The 21,240-nt window shown below is 43.7% G+C and overlaps 1 protein-coding gene across 1 annotated transcript in view; it reads right to left on the bottom strand.

Moving 5' to 3' along the window:
* Window positions 1-2,939: 2,939 nt before the first annotated feature.
* Window positions 2,940-21,240, bottom strand: part of Mrpl3 (mitochondrial ribosomal protein L3) — a 26,116-nt gene continuing 7,815 nt past the window's right edge. The window contains exons 5-10 of the mRNA XM_021171912.2: window positions 19,910-20,009; window positions 17,779-17,839; window positions 10,457-10,565; window positions 8,062-8,139; window positions 6,604-6,681; window positions 2,940-4,862 (exon numbers count right to left, since the gene is read on the bottom strand). Coding sequence (XP_021027571.1) covers window positions 4,710-4,862; window positions 6,604-6,681; window positions 8,062-8,139; window positions 10,457-10,565; window positions 17,779-17,839; window positions 19,910-20,009 — 579 coding nt within the window. The 3' untranslated portion in view covers window positions 2,940-4,709. The remainder of the gene's footprint in view (window positions 4,863-6,603; window positions 6,682-8,061; window positions 8,140-10,456; window positions 10,566-17,778; window positions 17,840-19,909; window positions 20,010-21,240) is intronic.

The raw sequence follows: 21,240 nt of genomic DNA, 5'->3' as shown, positions 1-21,240 counted from the left end.
TTAAAGGTATTCCTCACTTCCTTTTCTATTCAATTTAGTGTATTTTGTTTTATGTTGAGGTCCTTGATCCACTTAGACTTGATCTTTGTACAAGGAAACGAAAATAGATCAATTTGCATTCTTCTACATGCAGACTGCCAGTTGAACCAGAACCATTTGTTGAGAATGCTTTCTTTTTTCCCACTGTATGGTTTTGGCTTCTTTGTCAAGGATTAAGTGTCCACAGGTGTGTGGGTTTATTTCTGGGTCTTCAATTCTACTCCATTGATTGACTTGTCTGTCTTTGTACCAATATCGTGTGGTTTTTAAATCTATTGGTCTGTAGTACAGCTTGAGATCAGGGATGCTGATTCCCTCAGAAGTTCTTTTATTGTTGAGAATTGTTTTCACCATCCTGGGTTTTTTGATCAATTTTAAAAATAAAAAATATGTTTAAAAATCAAAATGAATACTTGCTTCATAATAACTTTTTCAAGGATTTTTAAAACATTTAAAAAGTTCTTAGTTTTATTTTAGACAGAATCTCTCCATAGGCTGTCCTGTTATAGAACTCACTATGTAGACCAGGCTGATCTCAAATTCAGAGATCCACCTGCCTCTGCCTCCCAATTGCTTGGATTAAAGGCATGTGTCACCACGCCTAGCTCTTTTCAAGATTCTTTATTTACTCCTTCAGTGGGTTCCCTGAGACAACACATCCTCGCCTCGACATAGACTAAGCAACTCAAAAGCTCAGGGTAGAACAGAGATGGCATATGCTTTGGCCTGACAATAGTTCTGCAGAGAGCAGTGGTGAAGAAATGGAGTTATCCTCACCACAGAGTGCCTGTAAAGTCAAGACACTTTGTTGCCTGGTGGGGAGAAATGCAGAAGACTTGAATTTGATGCCAGCATATAAACCCACTCAGTCTGATTAAGTCAGTCCACCAACTAAATGGGAGAAACCATCTCTTCATTCTTCCTGGGTCTGCCTGTCCAGTGTTCCTCACCAGGTAGACATAAAATTGGGACATTGTTTCTATGAAGCTTCATGAGTTCTTTCCTGAAGTTGTCATGACTCAGCCTTTGCCTTTAGGAAAGAAGGCTTAGCAATTTTAGCTGTTAGGACTGCTTTGCTATTCTTGGACCTCAGGATTTGTTTTCTTAAAGAAAGTTGCACAGTGTTTTACTGCCTGGGGTTGCTTCCTCCTTCTGGGAAAGGCTGCCTCCCCGATAATGTTGCTTAGCTATGTTTACAGGCACAGCAACGGGGAGAGAATGTCTATCTCCTCCAGAGGAAGGCCTTCTTCAGTGTCTGGTCACCGGATTCGGAGGCTAGAAGCCAGAGTCTGCCCAGGGTGAATGAGTTGGAGTAGAAGGTGGCTTCCAAGGCAGTTCACGGAGTAGCCACTCACTACATAGCCTCTACTTCTCAGCGTGCTTACCTGTGAAGCCGAGATGACTGCACATGCGTGGCTGTGACCCCTGTACTGTGGATGCCGAGGGGTAGGACTGCCAGGAGTTTGAGGTGAACCTGGGATCCATGTATAGCAAGACTCTACCTCAAAGCAAAAACCTGCTTGCCAGTGTTGGAGAAGACTGCATGAGACTGTAAAGCATCTGATGATGTGGCTGCTCAGAGAAAGCCAAGCTCTTTGTTTCTTTGGGGTTGGGAGTGAGTGAGGTAGCCTGGGTGAGACAGCTCATTGACTGTCCATCCTCAGTTCACACTGCGATTCTCCTCTGTACAGCTCTTCTAAAATTGTACTAAAGTATTGGGCCACAAAAAGAAGACAGCAGCCATGCTCTGTTCCAGTTTGCAGAAAAAGAAGCTAAATTATAACAGGTAAAAAAACAAATCTATATTGTTTTTCCTAAGTGTTTTTCTAAGCTTGTCATACTTGGTGCAAGCATGCTACAAGAATCAGTAAAACAGCAAACACAGATAACACCACTTTGGAACTCTGAGCTATTGAAATGGACAATATATTTCTAAAACAATAAAACAAAACCCTCTTTTTTGTGAGATATGATCACAGTTCCTCCTAGAAGTTTTGAATGTATGCAATAGCATGTACACACAGGACACTGTTATTGTTACATTTTTACAATGGTTTCTCTAGGTGAATTTACTTAAGTGGACTCTCCCAGTTAACTGGCTTGTGTTTTATAAATACTATGACTATCTATAAAATAGAGCATGTTGATTTGGGCCAGTGCCTTTGGCTATAAACTGGTGTAATCTGGGAGAGCTTCTAAAAGGCAGTTTTAGGCCCCTCCCCTCCCACTAAGAATGGAACTGAGTTTTTCAAAGCTCTTTAAGTTTTAACTTGGGACTAGAGTAGAGAACTGACGAGCTAGGTGACATGAGGCTTGCTTGCCTCTGTAAGCAGTGCCCAGTGTCCTTTCTTGAGCTTTCTGGTTTTCATTGTGAACCACAGAACCTGGACCTTCCTTCTCGGGGACAAAGGTATCTAAAGGGGGTTTGGGGCCATTAAGTCAACTGTGCGATGGCCAAGCATCTGAGGTACCCTCACTCCATAGTTAGCTGGTTAGTGAAATGAACCACACAAGCAGGGAGATGCTGCCCCCCCCCCCCCAACTCCCCTTACATGTGGCAAGTTTTAAGTTTTTATACAACACCTCTTTTCCTTTTCTGGAATAGAATCTTTTCTTTGACCACTTCTTTAGCCTTGGTTTGATTTTCTAAACATCCATTTTCTCTGTTGGTATCCTCACCTTTGTCCTAAGCCTGATGGTGGAGATGAAGGTATTTTAGCAGCAGCCTGGTTGCTGTTACTACCTTGTCACACTTCCTGAGGGGTGAGCATGCCAGTCTGGGAACACATCAGATTCAATGCTCCTGCAGCTGGCAGAAGAGATGAACAGTCAACTAGAACTCCTGATGTCATCTTAGCTTCATCATGTAAACAGGACACCATCTTTGATGAGGCAGTTTATGTTGGACACTTGCAAAAGCCATTTATTACTATTCATCTCTGACACAGCCACTACACGTTCCTACCAGGATTATGACGCAGTCTTTAGTTGACTCTTTTGCAGACAAAGCAAAGTCACTGCCACTGCAGAACTGATGGATATGTTATAGTCATGGCACAACTGATGGATCCTCTTTCTCCTTAAAACAACAAACTGTCTAAATGCTGAAAATGAAACATACCTCAGGACCACATGAAGTCTGTTTTAGCTAGAGAAATCAAGACCACAACTGTCAATTTCATTCTCTTCTTCAGATGCCAAGATGAGCAATCGTGGCCGTCCCACACCAGGGCACTGTGGCCAGGTGAGTTCATTTCTTACCTTTTATGGTGGTATGGACTCATTATGATTAAACTGGCCCATCTAACTTGAACTGACTACCTCATTAATCTACAAAGAACCAGAAATATGTGGCATGGACTTTTAACCATATTTAGAAGCAGAAAAGTGGAAGGCGAAGGCTAGGACTCAGCTAAGACAGCAAGGCATGAGTCTTCTCCCTTCAGGGAATCCTAGGCAGCTGTGGAGAGAGAATGTGAGTGGCACGTGCCAGCTGTCTGGGGCAGCCCACAGTGAGTGACCACTGTCATTTATTGGTCATGGAAGAGGCCTTACAGCAGATGGAAAATTAATGGAAATTCCCCAAAGCAGAAGCAACTAATCTGTGGCTAGTCAGGCAGTCTCTCAAGAGGGAGACGTCATCTACAGAGAACAGGTAGTCATGATGACAAAGGAGTATGGAGCCCCTGATGGCTGCCCTAACAGGGAGGATAGAGGTTCTGTCAATCTAAAAGGTGACGGCTCATAGTTAGTCTAACTAAGCTAGTACCCTTGACCAGTTGGTTCCCCTTATGTTTTATTATTAGACAGTCTGGTTGTATAGCTCCAGCTGGCCTTGAATTTAAATCCACTACCTTCCTCAGCTTCTCTAGGGCTGGGATAGGTGTGTACCATGCTGGCTACTAGCTGGCCTTTCCGAGGCTTACACAATTACTCAAGGCTCAGTACTAGCCCCATTTTACAGTTAATAACCTGCACCAGTGTTGGTACAAATGGCTAATTGGAATGCAGTCTGGTTACAAATATGATCCCTGATTTCAAGAGAAAACAGAAATGGCATGTCAGGTTCACGCTCAAGTCAGGAGCCAAGTTCTGAGAAGTGAATTGCCCATATGTCCCCCCATGCTCAGCAGTAGAGCCCAGCAGTGGCTGCTCCACAGAAGCAGGCTATGCTGGGGCTCTGTATCCACCCAGTCCTCATTTTAACACGTAGGTTTCTATAATTTAGATTTAAAAAAAAGTCCTCCTCCCATTAAATTTCTAAACTCTAAAACAATGTTATATTTTTTAAGAAATGGTTTCTTTTATCCAACAGGCAGCAATGTAGTTCCTTCAGGTTCTGTTTCACAACCACACATTAAGAGAGATAAATCTTTAATAAACGTTTATAAAAACAAAACTAGACTGGGAAATATGTCTAAAGAATGACACCTACAAATGACAGGCATCTTGTTCTTCACAAATTGTTAATTTTAACAAACTCAGTCTATGTGACTATTTGTTTAATGCAGTAACCTTGCTAACCAGGCTGAAGTGAGGGCTAAGTGACTTATTTGTGTCCTTTGATAAAAACAAGAGCATGCTCTCATGACTAAGCAGAGGGAACACGATTCCCATTCCTGATCAGGTTCATCAGAGTGCACGAGCACAGAGTCCTGCACACCAGGGCATCAGGCAAAGGTGATGGAAGGCTCACTGGGCTGCCACACGCTCTCGTCGAACAAATCTTCTGGAAGTTCTTCTTCGTCTCCATCGGGAAAGTAGGTGGGGAAAGGCAGGTTCTTACAGGAGTCCTTGTATGCAGGCAGCGTAGAGTCTTTGATCTGAGAGAATAAGGAAAAAACTCTCACTCATATGTGCTACCAATTTTGGTCTGTAAAGGGACCACCGACAAAGAGTCTCCACTCTACACGTCTGAGCATGAATGCAGCCACTCCACACAGAGGCGAGAACAGCTCTTCTGCTGTATTCCTTTGTATTCTAGGAATTCTGGTTAATTGTTTTTCCTCAGTTGAATCAGCTAGCCCCTGAGAATAAAGCCACTGAAGACCACTGTGTACTTTACTGTGACCTGTAAGTCTGTATTTAACTGTCCAATAGGATGGATATTTTAAAAGTACATCTCAAGTATCTTTTATATGCATATTTATTTTTCAAATATAAAGGTCTGATACTAAATACTAAATACCTAACAACTGTCCAGTCTGCTGTGTGCTCTGTTTGCCTGATTTGTTACTCTGTTTTCTATACTTAGAATAAAATTTTGGAGGTTGAAGCTTAAAAACATGGAATTTACTCTATTTCTGTTAGTTTTAAGTCTATCAACACAAAAAGGGAAATATCGATTTTATTAAAGAAAGTAGCTGATAATGCTGGCAAGGAGCATTCTAACTGAGAAGTTAAAGACAGAGTGACATTCAGCAAAACCAAGAGAAAGAAACCCACAAGTGTTTACAGAAGCTCTGAGAACATGTTATGGCCTGAGAACTTTCAGATTATGTCTGGATTCACAGCAGGTGTCCCTTAGCAGAGGTGCTGATAAGATCCAAGATGCTCTACTTTAGTTTTGGATAATAGTACTGGGATCCTCAAAGCTTCTGTAGACTCATTCAGAGAGAAAAATATACTTATATAAACAATAAAATAGGGCTGGTTCATTTTAACAATGAGAAATAAATAATTTACTCAAAATTAGTCAGCAGCTGTTAGGAACAACTAAGTATATAAAAAGAGTTCTATTTTAATGCCCCTCATTACAATTGATCGGGAAGTGGCCAGGACGCTGCCCAGGGAACCATCACAGTCCGTTTTCTTCAATGCCTAACCTTAGGCTCAGCTTTAACTAGGAAAACACCCTAAAAGAAAACTGTGTGCTAATCTGATAAACATTGTCACATAGGATGCAAGTAGTGACTTCTCATCATGCTTACACTTTTATGTATTCACCATACCTGAGGGTTTCCTGTCTCAAAGCTCTGATCCTGTTCCCAGTATAAATGAACATATCTAATGCAGTAAGTATACAGTTCACACTGTGATCTCTAATTGTTTCTGCTGGGGCATTAGCGATGGGCTCACCTCAGCTATGAGCCCACTCACACAGCAGATCCTCGGAAGCACCCAGCTTTACCTCAGTTTATTTGGTCTACACATTAGTCTTATTTCCCTTTTCCCTTTCTCTTTAGTTCTGACAAGGACAGCAGATGTTTGGGGAGGCAGGTATGACTGAGTGATGTTTCAGTGAGACCCCAGCCTCCACTTCAGCACTTCTTGTTCTTTCCTCAAATTTCTGGAAAGACAGAGGAAGGACACTGGGCAATGGCTCCCCTCCCTGAAGCCTTCATTCCCACAGACTCATGGCTCCAGTGTGCAGCGCATTATTTCCAGTGTGTCTTTTGTTTTTACTGAGATGCTACTACAAAGAAAGCCGGGGTAGGGCACACGTGGCAGCAGAGACGCTTCTTCAGAAGCTACAGAGCAGAGAGAGCAGAGAGAATTCATGGACAGAACCCAAAACAACGAGGAGGAGAATTGTACGCACCTTTAGCAGACAGCCGTACATACCTTTACTAAGCAATTTTTATGTCCAGGCACAGAGCCATTGACATAGATTATGTTGTGCTTGGTGTTCACTCTCCACACCTGTAACAAGAAGCGAACCACCTATGAGAAATGAAGGCACCAGGAACGAGGAGACAGTGAGATAGAAGCGCTCTCCAGTTGACCACCCCAGCATGAAGGCCAAGCAGAGGCTGAAAGCTTTCAGCCCTGTGTTAGTGACTTGTGAGGACCTGCACCTCACTTTCATTCCTGCCTCTCACTTCCTGAGTGTGGCGGCTGGTGACTCCCTCAGCTCCATGGAGTCTGCTGACTGAGAAAGAGGTGCGGTCAGTTCTAGTGAGGCTACTATTACTGTTCTACACTAGCCACTGGGAATTCCTAACTCATTGAATCTAATCTCTAAATCAAGCAGGCTAAGCAGACTGCCTTTTAAAACATCTCAACAAGAAGCAAAACAAACACACAACTGGAAAGTAATAGTCAAAATTGAAATAAAATAAAATAAAATAAAATTAAAAAGACAGTAAGAAAATAAATGCCACACCGAACACCGTGACAAGTAGACAGACTTTACTGAAGTAAAATAGAAATGGTGGGAAAGAGATGCCTATTTATCTGGTAACTGACTTCAGGGTTGACTGACTGGGTTGAGGAGACTGAGCTGGTATGCCTGTGAAGGAGTCTCAGTGTGGACTTTTAGTAGGTGACTCGCATCCCATCAGGGGCCCAGAGTAAACAAAAGCGGCTGAGAGAAGTATCTCCCCTCTGTCCTGGAAATCTGTCCCAGCCCCTCAACTCCTGTCTCTCTGCACCTAGGACGCAGGGTCCATCTGTGCTTGGGCTTTAGTCTTCGGACTTCTGCTCCAGCCTGAGAACTCCCATCACTGGGCTTGCTGGCTGAGGCTTTGGAGTGAGTCAAGGCCCCAGCCTGGAGGCAGCCCACAGTGGGTTTCTCAGCATCCATATAACAACCAGAAGGGAACCCCAGAACCATCCTTTCATGGATCCATCAGACTGTCCACTCAGTCACACATCCACCCACTCAGCCAAATAGTGTTCCCCCTGCCAGAACCCTGATATAATTATAAAAAAAAAATATTCAGAATCTATACATTTTATGTGTGAATAAAAATTCCGGGTGTTGTTGCTATGGCAGCTTATTTTGTTCTTTCTATGCTTTGAGCTATAGACATATAAATATATGCATGTCTGTTGTTTTAATGGAAGTATAAGCATATAGAAGCCCAGTACAGTACAACTCATTCCATTCTTTTGAATGACTCTAATTCCACATCTACAACTTAACCCCACACCCTACACCTTTAACAGTTACAAAGCACCCTTGTTCAGGACACACACACACACACACACACACACACACACACACACACATACACACACACACACAGTGCACACTCTGGCCTTTGCATGTAAACTTACATTAGCACTTTACAGACTTACTTTCAGTCCATACACCGTCCTGTTTTGGTTTCCCATTCGCCCGGGCATTTTAGTTCCAGGCCAGACTCTGGCAATATCCTGAATAACAAAAGACAAAGTTCACATTTACAGTAACTTTGATTCCAAGGATGTATAAGGCACAATGGTTCTCTCTACTGCTAGTACTCTCTCTTGATGGTTAATCTGCAATCTGACTTGAAAGTGGATGTAAGTCCAGCTTCTCTCAAGCATCCACCATTTGATCTGTATCCACTGACAATGCTGGCGGAACTCATCATCTGCAACAGTCACCAGGCAGCAGGATGCCCTTGCTCTGACTACAGGAATTAGCCAGCTGGCAGGAAGGATGTCCCATTTTGTTCTCTTTTTTATACTCATACTCATGGATGCAATTCACTTATATCAGCAGGAACCCCTTCTCTTTGGGGGGTAAGCAGTTACTGCTTGTTCCTGAGAGAAGGCTACATAGCTCAGGCTGGCCTTGAACTCTTGATCCTCTTGCCTCAGCTTCTGTACTCCATGAATTTTCAGCTGTAAGCCACAATTGTCTCAGCTCTGCTAAATGGGAAGCTCCTTAAGCAGGCGTCTGTGTCTCCTTCCCATGTCTAAGCACTTCCTGGTTTTCCTGTCTAGGGCATCTTGGGTTCACTGTGTCCTTCCAGTGCTGGAGTTTTAAATAACCCAACCACTGCAGGGCTTCCTGTCTGTGGGGCAGGATGCTTAGACCACACCCTGCACTCTAGGCATACCCACTGCACTGGAGCACTTCTGTAGGTCACTGCAGCAGGCAAAGTAAAAAAACGGACAGACAGACACTCATGAATACACACACACAAGGCTGGGGCAGACTGATGACACAGGATTCGAGGTTCACTCTAACCCCCCCTCCCCCTTCCACACCATAACATTCTTCTCTAACGGAGGAACATGATTCTTGGCTTCCATCACCAATATACCTATTTTTCCTGCTCAATCCTACAATTCACAGAAAATTATTTATGAATTGCTGCCATCAGTGCAAAAAGCAAATCTAAATGTAACATTTGTATGTGTTTGCTGTGTATGATTTTCCTTCCTTCTGTATCTGTGCATGTGTGTACTGTGTCGTGCCTCTACACATGTGCTGTAACATCCCTTGGGGCTGGAGCATGGGCACTTGCTGGACATTCACATTATTACTCGGGTGCTGAATTCTCACTGCTGCTCAGCAATCCCTCATCTGCCCCAGCCCAAAGAGCACATGTTTACCCTTACACTCACGGTAGGTAACCAGGCAGCTATGTTAAAATACCTGACTTAGTTACTCTTCCCTCCTCTTCAGTGTGGCTGCGAGTCAAGTCAGCTGAAACACTCAAGCTCATTTCCTAATTATATCTCATGTTGCATTTACTCCCCTCAAACGTGAACAAAAGGTTTTGATTTTGAAATTGTAAACCATTAGCAAGGCTCCAGGGGTAAACACTACAGCATACAAAGAGCATCTTCCACTGAGCCTGCCCACCATCACCTGGAGGTAGGCAGTCTCACTGCATCTTCCCAGCCCTTCTACTAGTGAGGACGAACCAAACACACACACACACACACACACACTGAGTCTGCTGCAAGTCACCACTGTTTCCTAAAGGTCTCACCCATTTTTCTTCTAAGAAAATGCTTTTTTTAAAGAGATACCAGTTTAACCTACCCAAACCCCTGTGGGCATCCATGTTTGCTATTACAAGTAACAAGGCAGGAGCACCTCGTGCCTTGCCCTGGGGAGAACACACTTAGGGCAAAGCCAGAAGAAGCTCTGTGGTGTGGAAGGAAACGCCTGCAGTTTCCCCTTCATCAGGGCAGCATGCTTCCGGGCACCCATCATGGATTTTGACCCTATTTCCTGGCCGCCTTGTGAACAGACCTCTCTTTAGTTCTCAGGAGACAGTGTGACAAAAATTCAGCAACTTGGAACACAATCTGGTAGGTTAGGGACAGAAGCTGTGATGTGCTTTATTGTGAGAAGAACGGAGTGTGTGACCTCAGCCACCAGCAGAGGCATTCTTACTGCAGTACTGCTTACTTCTGTTTCTGTCAATGACTCCCCTTCCTATACGCTATCCTTGACAATCTGAAACAACTGCTTCCTTCAGAGCAAAACTAGTATGTGAGGTGGCAGCCACCTTCAGTTGCTGTAATAATTTAGATGGGACACCGGGGAAGACAGGAACAGAGAGTGCTGCCCACATGTACTCATGCACTAGAAAAATGGGTGAGGCCAGGCCCACGGAAGACTGACAGCTACCAGGACCTCCAAGGCTGAGGCAAGCAGAGTCCTGCAAGATCTTGGCTAACCTGGGCTATAGAACGAGCCCCAGCCCAAGTCCTACCTCCTTCAGTGAGCTCCACTATTTATACTCACCCCAGTTGAGATAGCGCCAGGTCTCCTGTGAGTCTTTGTTTGACCGTGAGAAGCAGGTTGGCCTTTAAATCCCCATCTTTTCATGACGCCCTGAAAACCTTTACCAATACTGGGGAGAAAAGTTAGAATTTACATAATGAATGGAGTATAAAATATATCTGATACTTTTTGACAGCACTTTGGAGTTCTAACATTACTTCTTATCTAAATAACCAGAAAAGGCCATACCAGCCAAACTGCAAATGAACATTTCTTTGTCTGTCTTGGTTTGCACCTCCCGCTGGAACCTAGCTCTGTATAAAATGTTATGTCAAGACTGTAAGACAACAGCAAGCTAGGTGTGGGGAATTTACCTATGAAGTTCACCCTCATAATCTCGGGATGCTAGCAAAGCTCTGGAAGCTTCATCTCATAACAAGCATGGCCAGCAGCAGTCAGCAGGACGGAGCCTAGAGACTCCCTCCCCAGGGCTGATGCTGGGCTTAACCCTCTTCCCAGGAGCCTGGGACTGACTGGGTTCAATGACTACAATATGCTGAGATGAGATGTCCATGTGAGCCTTGCTTATAAGAGGCCCTTCTCTGGTACTCTCTCTCTCTTTTCCTAGGCACTACAAGCGCAGTTTTCAGTATATGAGCACTCCTATGGATCACAAAGTAACAAGATTTGTTCCAGGCAACAGCAGGGCCCTGCTGCTGTCAACAACTATGCTAGTAAGCTTGGAGGCAACTTTTCTCTAGTCAGGACCCAATGTGACTATGGCCTGGGAGAGACCCTCAGCCAGATGCAGTTAGGCAAGTGTGCTCAATTTCTAACCACAGACACTGAGGTTGCAACTGTGTGAGGACAACGAGTCAGAAAGCAACAGCTAGTACACAAATCAGAACACTGAATAAATAAACCTCTAGATGCTGGGCAAGTAGCTTTAGATGGCACCAGATGGATCCTGACCTGTGGTGAATAGGAAGCTAGTGGAAAAGCAAAAGTAGAAAAAGGCAGTCTCTTAACAACTTAAATATTATTTTTTAGATGAATATACTTTATTGCAGAGTCTGTTAGCTTGAGAAACAAGCTAACACCATCAAGTTTAAACATTACTAAAGGCTATCTCTGAATGTCAAGTGCATCCCTCCAAATGATCCTGTGCAGGAGCAGGGGACTTGTAGATCTACTACAGGCATCATCTATGTGCTCTTAAAGTGCAGCTTTTCTTCACCTTTCACTAGACAATAGCAATATAATTTAACGTAATGCAGTGTAGTTATGATTAGATGCGCACTGTTCAGATCAATTAGAGCACAGCATGAAAACCATGCTGCTCCCCCAGAACCTTGCTATGTGCTTATTAAGAAAGAATTCTCAGACAGGATGGACTTGGATAACAGTTTTAGATAAATCAAGGACTTAACATAAAAACAACTCTAAGTTATACACAGACCCCCTCAGGCGTATACTTTCTCACTCCTCAATAACTAAGGGAAAAAAGAGCATTCCTATCACAATAGGAACATATATTCAATGGAAAAATTACTGCAAATCCTATAGAGAGCTGAACACCGAAGAGAAGCTATAAGAATCAAATACTGAAACTATGCTTCAGAAATTATTAATATTTACACTTAACAATGAAGTTCAGTGCATACTTGCAAAGTAATGTAAAAAGCTTAGCAATTTAAAAATAAAGAGAAATAAGTGAAGAGTAATTTGGAAGTCTTCCATCATTTAGCAAGTAGCACCTAAGAGCAGAAGGGTGGGACCAACAGTGCCATCTTGAAGAAACAAGCTTTAAAAGGACCACCTTTGCACACTGGCCGCCTTCTGAGTTCTCAAACTGATTATCTGCCTTAAAAAGTCAGCGTGAGAGCATGCACCAGAAAAACCGCAAGCAGGTAAATTACAGACGATAATTGAGCTCATTTCAGAGTAAATGATTACAAGATGAAAGCGGTACCCTGAAAGTGCTAATTATGTGTCAGCTAATTGCAGATTGTTTTTCAGTCTGGGTCTGGAACACTTCATGAGCCCCACTGTGTACATCGGGAACCTCTTCAGTAAATAACTTCTAAACAAAAGGCGAAAACACAAGAGACACGACAATTATGGGCTTAATTCGGGATGCGGAGGCCAGGGTGCACCTGTTGCTCGCGGAGGCACAGGTAGCCAGCGTCTCACTTCTCCAGCTGCTAACCAACTCAGAACAAAGGTGAACCAGGAGTGGAGCGAGGGATGAACTCATCTTCACTTAGCTTAGCCCTTAAAAGTGTAAGTTACAGAAAAGTACACCAAGGCAGATGCCCAGCTCCTCCCCCTCCCCCACTGTGGGGCTTTGCTTGCCTGCTTGTTTGTCTGAGACAGGCAATTGCCCTGGCTGGCCTACAGTGTACTGTCTCACAGGCCGGCTTAGAACTCATGCAATCCTCCTGTCTCCCACAGGACTGACTTTGCAGGTGTGCACCACTCTTCCTAGCTACCCAGTGTAGCTTAACTAATGGCTGCAGAAAGAAATCAAGTGAAAATTCAAGCCAGGGAGAATGCAACTTTAGACATTCCAACGTTAGTAAGGCTTATCTGAAAATGAGGACAACACAAATGAATTTATTTAGATGCTTGGACTGTTTAAAGGTCTCACTAACTTAGAAAACCTGCCGCTGTTCCTTGGCCCGTGTTCTCTTATGGGCTGCATACAGGGCAGAGATCATTTAGCCCACGGCCCAGCCTAAAGAAGTGAGCCTAACACCCATCACTGCCACTGTCATGCTGTGGGGAAAAAGGAAAAGGGGAAGAAAGGTTCAGAGCAGTGGTTTTCACCCTGTGAGTCCTGACCCCAGGGGTCATACAAACCTTCCACAGGGGTCACATATCAGATATCCTGCACATCAAACATTTACATTACGATTCATACCAGTAGCAAAATTACAGTTATGAAACAGAGAGGAAATAGGTTTATGGGGGGGGGGAGGGGGGGTCACCACACCATGAGGCACTGCATTAAAGGACCCCAGAATTAGGGGGTGAGAGCCACTGCTCTAAAGGCTCGATCAGTAACTGTAATGCATAACTTACTATTTCCCAACTCATCCCATTCATCTCTAGAGGCCACTAGATTTTCATCTCCTTGTCATATCATGACGACAGCACAAATATCGACAACATACATGGTTTTAAATCAAATTATCAGATACTTCTTTACACAGTATGGCAGGGACAAGCATGTCTGAGGTGAGGAGAGATGAGAAAGCTGCTCTGCTCAGAACCATCTCTGCCCAGTTCTCTTAGGACACCTCTATAATCCCGCCCCCAAGTCCTGTCCTTTCCACTGGCTTCAGTGATATCTCTCCTGTTCTTCCTTCTCTTTTCTCATCAAACTAACCATAAACCTTTACAATCTATTTTCTTCTTCAATTAGTCTCTGGGAACTTTTCTGAGATTAATCTAATCCAAAAATGCAAATGGATTTTAGTAAAATAATTTTTATTATGAAATCATTGCACATACTGAAGAACAGACTATAAGGAAGCCCAAGCATCCACCACTGACCACCAACTCCAGGCCTGCCCTGTCTCATCTTGTTTCTCTTGCTCTGCAGCTCCAATAGGGTACTGAAAAACCATCTCCATCATGAATATAGCAGTATGGAAAGCTAAGGACACTTTTAAACTACAAACCACAATATGGTTACCATAGTCTTTAAAAAGTAAATGACTCTTTAGTATCAATATGCAGCCAGTGTTCAGAGGCCCATGCCCTCCTGTGAAAACATGGCTGTCCTCTGTCCCTCTCTGGAGTCTCCCTTCCTCTCTGCCACCAACGTTCACTTTGTCATTTCCTTAATCTTTGAGACACCCTTCCTCCCTAATGCCTCATGTACAGGCCCTCTGAGCATCTGCTTCTGCTTCTCTTACTACTGTTTAAGCCACAGACTGGCATGTTAGCATGCTCTGAGCACCTGCTTTTGTGAGTCCTTTTACTGGGGTATAGAAATGTGCATTCAGGCTGGGCAGTGGTGGTGCATGTCTTTAGTCCTTTAATCCCAGCACTTGGAAGACAGAAATAGATGAATTTGTGAGCTCAAGGCCAGCCCTGTTAACAAAGTGAGTTCCAGGAGAGCCAGAACTACACAGAGAAACCCAGAAGTCATCTTTTGGGGCTGGAGAGATAGCTTGGTGGTAAGAGCACCAGCTGCTCTTCCCAAAAACCTGGGTTCAATTCCCAGCACTGTCATGGTAGCTCACGCCTGCCTGTAACCCAGCTCCAAATGATTTGCTACCCTCACAGACATACATGCAGGCAAAATACCAAAATAACAAATCATTAAAATAAACAAATTTTAAAAATGTACGTTCATTTGCATGTTGACTATGTCTGTCTTAGAGCTATTGAGTCAAAAGATGTTTGATGTATAAGAACTCTTAATGAGGTCATGCCTTCTACTCCTCTTTCACAGTATGTCTTACTGAGGGTAGGACTTTCCTTTTAAACTCTAAACAGAAGGCAGCTGAGAACATGGTAATGGCAGACAACGGTCCTGAGCAGGTAGGTCCTCAGTGCCAGCCTCAAGCCAAGTGCTGGAAGCCCTTCTGCTAAAGATGAAGTATTAAGAACTAAGGAACTGCCTCGGTCACAGAGCCGTCTGAGCATGGCTTTCAGCTGTGACTCTAGGTTACCGGTTACTTAGTAATCTCCAGTCTTGTTGACCTGGGGTTTGGTTGCTTGGTAGACTTAATTTAGGAAAGCAATCACAGCCACTATGTTTAAACAATAAACCAAGATCCAACTCTAAGACTCTAAAACACTTCCTCTCAAATTAGCTTTCATCTAGAAACAACCATTCACTTTAAGTATTATTTTTTGAAATATTATCTCTTTATAATCTAACCACTCCTTGTTTCACTACATAATTTACTGCTCCGAATAGAGTAAATTGAATTTTTAAAGGATTAAAAATGGAGGACAAAGTAGAAAAGTCTGTCCCCACATCAGTCACAGGAGAAAGAAAATGAAGGGACACAGAACCTATACCTGAAAGGTGGTATCTCCATTCATAGTTAATGGGGAAAACAATTCTCTCATAGGCTCCAAAGAGCTTAAATTCAAAACAGGAAGTGCCTTCCAAATGAGGAGCATTGAGGGACATGCACTAAAGAACTTAAAGGGAAAATGAAAAACAAGCAAATACATGTGGGCTGTCCAGACATGCCATAGCCCAGGAAGACAGCACAGGGAAAAGCTGCACAGCTAAGGAGCCAACACTGCACTCCGGAGTTCAAACTGAAGTACATGCGCCCAACAATCAGCCTACAGGCATGTAAACCCTAGGGGGACAGCGGCAACATGCTAACACAGTGGCATGGTCCCTGCAAATACTCAACATAAAATTATGTGAAATCCAACTCAAGCCGGTGTCGGGGAAGTCAGTCTACACAAAGACACAGACCAGCGTACAGTGAGCTTCCACAGGGCAACCCACCTCTCATACCGAAGTTAACCGAATGCTGTGCTGCAGCCATGCAGCGGCAAGAACCTCCTCAGTGTGGTCTGCTTTCTTCCCAGCAGGCCATCACTGCTTCAATCCTAAGGAACTCGTCCCCCTAGTCATCATTTGCCATTTATCCTGGAGGCTGCCACATAACTTCAAATCATTGTTTTCTAGAAATAGAACCTTACAAAAACAAAATGAAACAAAACCCAATCAAATAAAGCCCACCCCCACCTTTCCTCTCTATCCAAGAAGACTGGAATTACCAGAAGGGGGAAAAGCCAAAGACACTCCACAGCTCAGCATCGGTATTTGAGCTGAAAGCATCCACTGAGCACAGGCTTGGAAAAACTAAGCTCTATACTAAACCAGTCACAAGCCTGGCCCCAAGTCACCTGCCGACCAAGGCATCTGACTCCATGCCTTCTCAGAGCAGCCTGTATGTCCTGCAAGGTATGGAATGGGGTTCACACAGCAGTGTATATAAACTCACAGGATTAATGCATGGCATCTTAGGACTGGTAATAATTAATAAATTTAAAAGTAAAATAATCTGGTCTGTAACCCAGAGTCTTCACTTGCTAACTAACAAAGCTCAGGAAAGCTGAAGAACAGTCTCTAAGAGACAAGAAGGAGACTTTACTGGGGAGAACAAAAGGGACAGGTTGAGAATCTCCTAAAAGCTCTTCTGACCGCCAGGCTATCCCACTTCACTTCTAGAGCTGGACAAAGAAAGGCAGCTAGCAGCTTTGGCAGTGGCCTGTGTCTGACATGAGGTGGTCATGGTGCGGAAACTCAACTGCCATCGGGTTCTTTGTAAGGAACCTGAGGCCACACTCATCAGGTTCTTGGGATGAAAACTGCTGTTTGGTCACCATCACAAAATAAATGCAAACAAACTGCCCTGTCCCAGAGTCCACAGACACCTTTATTTGTTGAAGGCTCTTGGTGCTGCTATCTTTGTAGGCATTGTCATGTGACTGAGAAAACAAACACAGAAGACTGAAGTCAGGATCCATGGTGAGAGAACAACACATAGCAACCGGGGCTTTAATTCTGGCTGTTCTAGGTTGTGTGAGTTCCATCTGCCAGCAGAATCCAGTTTGCAAGCATCTACATGGACTTGGGTACTCCACATTACAGAGCAGTAACTTCTCTAAGATCCGAAGAGCCCATGGAGTCACAGAGACACTGCTACATCTCGGGGCAGAAGTGGTTAAAATCCCCAGAATTCTAGTCCAGACTAAATGAACCACGGTCAGCATTCTGTCATGGCAGTTAAAAGGTCATCTCTACATTAGGCCCTGGGATACACGAGGGCTTCCCTTCCCCGCAGAGACTCACTACCTCACACTAAGAGTCCTGAATCATGCTCCTAAGGGGACCTGAGGTGTGGGATCTCCTTTAGTTTCTGATAAAACAACTGCAAACATGTTTTACAGTTACACTAAGAGACACTTAAACACAACAACCACTTTTACAAATAGTATAAAATCTTACAACTCCCGGTGACTAGAAAGAACCTGGAACCAAACTCCAGTAGTCACTCGGGTCGCCCACCACCCCTGCTTAGCTGTGTTTCACAATCAAATCTTGGTCTTTAAAGCAGACCTAACTGGGAAAGTACTCAAGTCATGTGATCTTCCTCTGAGCCCCAATTCTGGAAGCATACATCTCAGTTCATCTAATGTACACTTTTATATGAAACCAGTAGTCAGTGACTTTATAGACAGACGTATGTGAGCAGTCTGTCTTCATGAGCTGACTCTCGAGACTGTACTTTCACCCGCTCTGTCCTTTACCCTGTGGAGAAAAGCAAAGCAAAGGAGAACCACTGAGGACCTACGTTTTGGCTGTGACATCCACATACTGTCCAGGGCGAAAGTGAGCTGCATAAAGAGGGGTCCCTGTATGAGAAAGAACACAAGAAATCAATGTTATCTGTCAGCAACAGAAAGGACTCCATCCACAGATACTTGGCCCAGATAGCTCTCAGCAGTGCTTTCAAATGCTCACAGATCTTCAGCAATTAGGAGCATCAAAGACACCCAAACCCTAAAGCCATCTGCAAACAGGGCCTACTTAATGATGAGAAAGCTGAGGAACAAGGGGTCCCCGCCCTGTGCAAGGCTCCTGGTGCTCCAGTGAGCCTCCAGACTACTCCTGCAGGCCAGCACCTTCATGGAGCCGAGGTGGAGCTGCTCTAAATGAGTGAGTTCGTGGCAGTTACTGTCCCCTTGCTGGCAAGCAACGTTTAATGATTCCTGGTTGTTTCAGTGAAGAGGTATGCTGAATTAAAATATAGTGTCCACTTACATGAGGGGACCAGGCAGGGTTTGATGCAGTCTTTCATCATCCAGTGGATGAGGAACTGTGCCAACCTGACTCAGTCTCTCCTCTGCTGGGTATGGATTGTGGTGTATATATTCATATGGCACCTGCTCATGTCAGATTACTTCTGCTCTAGGCACAATACTGATAAAGTCTCTCTCGGTCTTTGGGTTAGACAAAACCTGTCCTTATAGATACTCAACACTTGTAAGGCTCAGCCCTGACCTCAAAAATTTGTTATCTTGGGTAAGAGTCAGCACTCTATCACCAATTAAGAGCCCTTTAAAAAACCAAACAAACAAACTAAAGATTAAAAAAAAAGATTAAAAAGAGGGACCAATGTAGCTGAGAATGAACTGGAAAGCAGGTCCTACTTTGTTTAATTAGTACAAAGAGAGGGGTTCAGTGGAGTTTAAGAGAGCATTTTCTTTCTTTCTTTCTTTTCTTTTTCTTTTTTTTTTTTTTTTTTNNTTTTTTGGTTTTTTGAGACAGGGTTTCTCTGTGTAGCCCTGGCTGTCCTGGAACTCACTTTGTAGACCAGGCTGGCCTCAAACTCAGAAATCCGCCTGCCTCTGCCTCTGTCTCCCAAGTGCTGGGATTTAAGGCGTGCTCCACCATGCCTAGCTGAGAGCATTTTCGTTAAGGTAAGATTAATCCAGGTTTGTAAAGGGGATTTAAATAGGGACTTCATCCTATGTATGCCAAAATATCACATTATACTCTATAAAATAAATACAAATGATTTATCCATCAACAATATTAATTTAAAAAAAAAAGAAAAATTAAGGGATTATAGAGACCTCATTTTTGTAAGGCTGAACAACTCAAACTGCAATGTGACCATCACTGACTCAGAAATGTAATTTAATATGGTTAGAACTCCAGCAAAAATTAACATGAACTTGACTTTTACAACGATCCTAAACATGAACAGAGGGCCTGGACAAATTACATCTGCCAATATCAAAGTGGATACTTAACTTTTCTTCAGAACAAAGTATTTCAGAACAATTCCTTTATATTTAAAGTGGAATACTGTTATAAATCAGACCAATAAATGATACAAGACTTATACTAATTTTATAATTCAAAATTACTTTGCCTTCAAGTTAAGAAATTTAAACTTAAAAAATTTCACTATCTTTTTGCTGCAATGTAAGTTTAAATACCATGGAGCTCTCCTGAAGGCCGAACATCCACAGGAATCAGTATAATCACATGCCAAGTCCTTAAGCTGACATTCCATGCACGGGAGATAACTAACTCTCCCAGGGCTACGTCTGAGGCTCTTTTTGAGGCTGCATTTCTCTCTTCAGGGAGTATAGCTGTTCCTAGCAGAGCCCTAGCCTGCAACCATGAACACACTTTGAAGCTAGGGCGCCTACTTGGAGAGGCTCTTTATAAACGTGTCACTCCCCACATTTGCACCAGAGTTCCTCCCTCTCAGGGAAAACAAAGAGGTTCCTACAGCTTCCCCCTACCAGAAACAAAGACTGTTTGTTCCCAGTGATTAAATCAGATAGGTTTTATATTTAAAAATACATGCTTGGGACTTTGTGTTTTGTTTAGCTTTACTGAAAGGGCTGACATTAAACAAACCACATATTTGGTATTTTTACCTCCCTCCTCTCCCGACCTCAGATTACCTGGCTTAATTACAGCGTTATCTGTCACATGAAAGATTTTATGTATCTGTTTTGGTGGCAGTCCAAGATCTCGGTAAAATTCCAATCTAGAGTCAGGTTTCTAGAGGGAAAAGCAGCACATTGTGATGCATGAAACAGCACAAATGACCTGAGTGCAGAGCCCCAAACCAAATTACACACACACAGAAAAATAGAAAAATCAAAGCATACTTTATTCCCTACTGAATCAACACCATCTAATTCCCACTGCTTAAGGGAGATGAGATTATATCTAAACTAATTATCCACGTAAGAGCAAATCACCTTGCTGCTTACATCCAACCATGTGCACAAGTCTCAGCCTGGCCGCCCTTGCCCTTGCTGGTTTGAAAGCCATCCACACTGGCCTCAGGTCCTCTGTCTACACTAGTCTCCTTCTTCACAGAATGTTTCCAATAGATTTTCAGATGAGCTGCTCTCTAACTCAGGCCTCCCGGTTTACTGTCCAAAAGAACCATTTTGTCATCCTATTTTTCTTATTCCTTAGACCATTTATCTACATCCACTGTGATACATACTACAGTCTTTTTTTATTGCTAAATCATCTATACCTGCAGCTCAGTGGATTGTATCCTGAATGCAGTGAACACTGCTGCTCTAATGGGGCTATTCAGTGAACACTGCTGTTCTAATGGATTTGAGCAGTGAACGCTGCTGCTCTAATGGGGCTGTGCAGTGAACACTGCTGCTCTAATGGGTTTGAGCAGAGTGAACACTGCTGCTCTAATGGGGGCTGTGCAGTGAACACTGCTGCTCTAATGGGGCTGAGCAGTGAACACTGCTGCTCTAATGGGTTTGAGCAGAGTGAACGCTGCTGCTCTAATGGGGCTGTGCAGTGAACACTGCTGCTCTAATGGGGCTGAGCAGTGAACACTGCTGCTCTAATGGGTTTGAGCAGAGTGAACACTGCTGCTCTAATGGGTTTGAGCAGAGTGAACACTGCTGCTCTAATGGGGCTATTCAGTGAACACTGCTGCTCTAATGGGGCTGTGCAGTGAACACTGCTGCTCTAATGGGTTTGAGCAGTGAACACTGCTGCTCTAATGGGGCTATTCAGTGAACACTGCTGCTCTAATGGGGCTGTGCAGTGAACACTGCTGCTCTAATGGGTTTGAGCAGAGTGAACACTGCTGCTCTAATGGGGCTATTCAGTGAACACTGCTGCTCTAATGGGGCTATTCAGTGAACGCTGCTGTTCTAATGGGTTTGAGCAGTGAACACTGCTGCTCTAATGGGGCTGAGCAATGAACACTGCTGCTCTGAGGGGGCTGAGCAGTGAACACTGCTGCTCT

The sequence above is a fragment of the Mus caroli genome, chromosome 9, assembly GCF_900094665.2.
Source record: "Mus caroli chromosome 9, CAROLI_EIJ_v1.1, whole genome shotgun sequence".
Lineage (NCBI taxonomy): Eukaryota > Metazoa > Chordata > Mammalia > Rodentia > Muridae > Mus > Mus caroli.
Note: the sequence above shows the minus strand (reverse complement) of the source record. Positions and strands in the feature narration are given on the sequence as shown.